The sequence below is a fragment of the Kryptolebias marmoratus genome, linkage group LG11 (assembly GCF_001649575.2).
Source record: "Kryptolebias marmoratus isolate JLee-2015 linkage group LG11, ASM164957v2, whole genome shotgun sequence".
In the NCBI taxonomy this organism is placed as follows: domain Eukaryota; kingdom Metazoa; phylum Chordata; class Actinopteri; order Cyprinodontiformes; family Rivulidae; genus Kryptolebias; species Kryptolebias marmoratus.
The window spans coordinates 9,412,250-9,417,968 of NC_051440.1; the positions used below are offsets into that span (position 1 = coordinate 9,412,250).

General features: G+C 40.5%; 1 protein-coding gene across 3 annotated transcripts in view; it reads left to right on the forward strand.

Annotated features, from left to right (window-relative positions):
• The window catches only part of nell2a (neural EGFL like 2a), a 103,318-nt gene extending 99,140 nt beyond the window's left edge, over nt 1-4,178 (forward strand). For all 3 annotated transcript variants that reach the window (XM_017434767.3, XM_017434768.3, XM_017434769.3), the window contains exons 19-20: nt 184-408; nt 3,391-4,178. In XM_017434767.3, coding sequence (XP_017290256.1) covers nt 184-408; nt 3,391-3,432 — 267 coding nt within the window. In that variant the 3' untranslated portion in view covers nt 3,433-4,178. The remainder of the gene's footprint in view (nt 1-183; nt 409-3,390) is intronic.
• Nucleotides 4,179-5,719: the final 1,541 nt, after the last annotated feature.

Genomic DNA, 5,719 nt, shown 5'->3' on the forward strand with positions numbered 1-5,719 from the left:
CCCTCATCAAACAGAGACGACCCCTCTGGCTTGCTAATACACAGCGTCAGGAGAAATATGCATGTTTTCATTAATAACTTGTTTAGATGTGAAAAATTGCTACATATTGCGTAGACTTTTTTTTTTCTTTCTCCTTTTCTGTCTAAACCAACTGAAACTCTCTTTTGCCCCCCTCCCTCACAGCAGGGGCAGGTGGACTGCTGGCCTCTGCCGTGCCCGCCCGTGGACTGTGAGTTCACCGTGGTGCCTGAGGGCGAGTGCTGTCCCCGCTGTGTCACTGACCCCTGCCAGGCCGACACCATCCGCAATGACATCACCAAGACGTGCACGGACGAGCACAACATCTCACGCTTCAGTGGCTCCTCCTGGATTAAACACGGCACAGAGTGCACCCTGTGCCAGTGCAAGGTAAGCCGCCAGCAAAGACAACAGCGTCACAACGACAAATGACTTTGTTTTCTTTCTTTATTTTATTTTTTTCCCAGTTGCAGAGGAGACGGTAAAAAAAAGAAATTAAAAATTGTTTTGTAGAGTGGGGAATATGGTACACTGTGGTGCAGTTTTGACACCATGAAGGCAATATGTGCATCTTTACAACATCATTACAGCTTTAGGTCAACTGGCTCACAAATGTAAGCAAAACTCATTTACACATTTTTAGAAAGGGATGCAAAAAATAGAAAGAGTGCCTCCTAAGGTCCTCTGCAAATCAAGATGTACATAGTGATTGTAGGAAGGGGAAATAAGAAAAACAGAAAAGGTATGAAGCACATCTCAGTTTGGGATGTCTTTCCTTTTTAATTTTTACTTAAAGATAGTTGTGTGCCAGTACTGCTTATTATAAATGTGTTCTTTAAATGCAAATGTCTAACATGCAGGGGTGCCATCAAGGGGGAGCCAGGGGGGCAATGGCCACCCCATTAAATTTGCCGCCCCCCCCTCACTGGGACCCCAATGGCTACAGTATGAATAATATCTTCTATGAATATGAATTTAAGAGAGAAGAGGATAGGCTTCCTGTTCTCAGTAACTGTAAAATATAAAACTGATGTCGGAATATAATATTCTGTAATTCCCATATTGCTGCATTTTTCCAAAAGCCAAAAAATGAGAACAGCCTAATAAAAGTCCTAAAATTATGTTATTGATTTTGGTTTTGGTGTGCCACACCAAGATTATCAGTGGTCCCCATCTGGCCACCACTTTGAACACATTCTGGATGCATCCCTGCTAGTATTGTCATTCTTTCTACATATGATGAAAAGATCTCAGCCACTAACTTAGATTAGGTTAGCCTAAAACAGCAGTTCAAATGGGGTTCTGTGAAATGGTTATAAACAATTAAAATCTTCTTACTAGTTGTTAAAAAACCTTTTTGAACGACCCCAGTTTGGAGGAAGATTGGGGATAAGACTAAAGTGGATTACTGCTGCCTTAAAATTTCAAAATTACATAGCTGTTCATGCCAACTCTGTTTCATAAACCCTCACATTTCAGATGACATGGTTATTTATGTAGAACTCCATAGTTATTTGCTAGCTCAAATGCCAGCAGCAGAAGCTAGCTGTAGCACCTCCTGTTCGGCAGGGACATAATAATATGTCTGCTGGAATAACCATGTAATGTAAAATTGACAGCAGTATAAAGTTTTAACTGAGTTTTTTCTTTGCTGAGTTTTAACAAGACATTGTTTGTTGTATCCTCTATATCTTGGATGGGTACTCAGCTAATGCTACACATTTTGAGTCCTTTGGAAATTACTTTTCAGTAGTTGGACTTTTTTTATTTCATGTTTGTGTGTAATTACTGTTGAGCTTGTTAAAAAAAAAGCCTGAAGTTACTGAAGTGAAGAGTCTTGGTTTTATTTAAAATGCAGCTAATTAAGAGTCCCTCTCTAGCATCGCCACATGCTGGTCGTTTTAGTTTATCATTAAACTTGTTTTGTGTGTTGGCATACTGTGATATTCTTTTCTACTATCTCAGGTTCAAACTGCTCCATCTTTTCATTCAATAAATTTGAGAAGCTGAAAATTTTCCTCGATTTGGGTCACGGCTTGTCAATGAAAGTTCCCGAAGCCAGACCAGTCGAGCGCTACTGTTATAGAGAATTGTTCACACAAACCTCTGTGAAATTATTTTAAACTGGAGTCGTTTTAAGGTGGCACCAATCCACTTTGGTCTTGGCCCTGCTCAAACTAGCTGTTCGCTTGCCAACAAATAAATAGTTCCCCTTCTGAGGTTGTTCCAAAAGCTGTCTACAACAGGTAAGATAATAATTGTTTAAAATAGTCCCACAGAACTCTACTGCAAAAGATTTGAGTTATCCATTTAAACAGTGTAAACAACTAGCATGGCTGCATAAGGGGGTAACAAAGGTAAACTACCGGCACTTCTAAAGCTTTTACATTTTTAATTAACTTTTTATTAAAGTTAAAATATCACATTGCAGTTTCATGGGGTTATGTGCTCTGCAGAGCTTCGGTCGGGTTGCTGAAGTCTCCGCTGGTTGCCTGGCAACATCTCAGTGATGACAGAATCCTTGTTTTCAGCCTATACGCTTTAAGTTTTAATGAGCCTTTCCCACCCCAAAGAAATTTTCTTTAACCGTATCTTCAAATAAGAATGAGCCAAAGTTGCAGATAGGAAGTAAAACAATAAAAAATAATAATAAAAAGGAAAAAAAAAAAAAAGATGTGAGAACATCTGTCAGGTTCTCATCTGGTAGCCTTTGACTCCTTTACAGCAGGAATTCACAGTGAGACCTCTCCTTTGGGCTGTGTTAAACGACCAGACGTGTTTGCACAAAGCAGTTTTCGCAACTAATGGAGCCTCGTATGAGGAACTGAAGTAAACACACGGTAAATCAGGATGGAGAACGCTGCTTTCTAAATAACCTTGTTGTAGTCGGACTGAGCAGTAGTTTAGACAGTAAACTATGCAGGCAATATCCTCTTTGCTTCCAAATGTGAATGGGATTTGTTTGCATCAGCTTCAGAGGTAATCCACTAAGACTAAGTCCCTTTTCTGAGTTTCTAAGATAACAACTTCTATTCCGACTTACCTGACAATGATCTCAATTTCACGGACAAAGGAAATCACAGTCATTCTTACGTGAAGTCTTTTCAAAAACAGATTTAGATTTAATTTTCATGCATGGATGGATTTTTTTGAATTGTCCTGGAGTTTTGATTTCAGTGACCATTCATATTTGCTTAAAGAAAATACACCACTTGGATCATTTGTTGGTGAAATGATACAAAGAAGAGCTCTAAATGTTTTCCGCCAGCATTACTTGGAAATACCATCTGCTGGATTTAAGTTTGCCCAAGGTTAAATGATGCCAGTATCGCCTCCTCTCCCCGGTTTACGTCTCTTTCCTTTCATTTCCAGAATGGACACATCTGTTGCTCAGTGGACCCCATGTGCCTTTAGTCCCGGCGGATCTGAAGGCACCTGTACAGAGTTCTCCATGTAAAGAAGACGTCACACCACCCCCCCGTGTCTCCTCACCGTCCTCTTCACAGGCCTGGGTCAAATAGTGTTTGCACCGTTAGGGTTGAACCAGATGATTGGAGGTTAAAGTTCAGGTCACACGCTGTCAGAAACCACAGACATTCTTTAACATTCAGGTACCATGTCATCCAATCGTCCGCCGTTTTCTAGCTCTTTACTGTATGTTTTTAAACAGCCAACTTCACCCATCTGGTATCTTTTGCACGTTAGGTATTAAAAGCAACTTGCAAACAGTCTGTGACCCGCTCCTGCCTCCTCAGATCCTTTAAACCAAATGCAAACCGGATTCATACCAAACAGATGATGGACTTCAGCTCCACTCTCCCTGTTCTGTCTCACCACTTAGACTGATCTTTTGAGGATCAGTTCCCCCACTTCCGAGTCATCGCTACATGAATCTGTAAGATATTACTATTACTGGCATGACTGTGCTTGATGTCCAGACATTTTTGCTGATTTCTATATTATAAATGATGATAATGAAACCTTAGATAGAGTGAAGGCAGTTAGCATAAGGTTCTGTTGCCACTTTATAAGTCGTCTGTATTATGTGGTGCTTCGTTGCATTTTGTTCAATTTTTTCCTTTTTGTATGTTCTTTTTTTCCCCTCGAGCTTGTTATAGTGTTACGGTGAAATAAAGTATTTCCATTTACAATTAAGCGTAGCTTGTGTTCGTGTGGTATTTGTTTGATTTTATTGTGTGCAAAAACAAAACACTCATTAATATTTGATATTGTTTACTATCATTCAATTCAGGCAATTATTGTTTCTGGATTCCAGCTTAACTTATAATACTAAGAGTTATAGCTTCATTTTACTTTTATTACAGAGGTACATAAATGCTTCAAGTCATACTTTTGCAATATACTACATTTTGTTCATTTCTAAATACGATCCCTTGTATTAAACTCCCTTTCAGATCTATTTATGAGTCTCCAGAGCAGGACACCAGACTCCTCTCCTCGCTTGCTTTGTCCTGCGCCTCAGGAGATGCTGGTAATACTCGCATCACTGTAGAGCTTCTAAAGCTTTTAATATAATCAACTATCTGCTCTGTGACAAATGAGTTCAGCCCGGAGATGGCTTCACATCGCTGTTAAAGTCATTGATTTCTGACTTTTCCTTGGAGCTACTTAGATTGACAAACATACTCCCCGTTCACTTGTTCTTTGCCCGTGCCTCCATTGACCCAAAAACTATTCATTTTAGTTCATCAGGACTTGAAGTTTGCGTTCAGCTGGAAGAGGCAGTGGCCAGTTTGGAATGGCCGCCTGCTGCCTGCCTGCTTTGGTCCACTGGCTTCTTGCTGAAGGTGGCAAGAAGCCAGTGGGCACCTGAATGGAAGTGGAGGTGCAGCAGGGCAGGATGGTCCTCCAGCTGGCTTCTAATGGTCCAATTGTTCATGGCAGGGCTAAACCCCCGGCAACAGATGCCAGGACCCACAGGTAGTCCAATTCAGTGCCCGTCCTATATATTCCCAGTTAATGACCGCGCGGATCCTTGTGATTTGGCCTGGTGAAATAAGACCACAGTTAAAGGTCAGCTTTACTTTAGCAGAGACTAAAACTTTGAATGATAACAAGCATTAGCAATGTTTGGTGTTCATACTCCCCCCATCCCCCACACCCCATATCATTTTCCTTCATTATCTACTCCCCAAATAGCTCAAATTCGTTTTGAAATTACAATTCCCCACCCCCACCCCCTTTTATTTCTGTCAAAAAGAGAACTGGAGCATGCAGTCATTCCAAAGTGTTCATATCTGTGCAGTTAGCAAAGTCATCATCCGTGCAGAACGCTGGGAATCTTCTCGGAAAAAAATGTATTGCATTTACCTCTTATTGCTGCAGGGAGAGTTTTCAGTTCAGTTATCACAACCCGTGCAGGATTGACTGAACACAAAGACGTAAAGCCTCAGCCAAAAACATGATGAAAAAAGTTGGGTTTTATATGTGTGTGTGTGTGTGTGTGTGTGTGTGTGTGTGTGTGTGTGTGTGTGTGATGAAAACAACTTTCACAGCTGATAGTTGAACAGGTTTTAGTTCCGGCTGCAACAGAAGGTTGTATAATCAGGATATTAATTGGCAGGGATGCAAAGGCAAGAAAAGAGGATGTTTAACAAGTATTTTAGTAAGAAATGAAGATTAAATCACAATTTTTACGAACATGACTAAATTAAAGGCCTATTTCTTGAAGGAATGCATA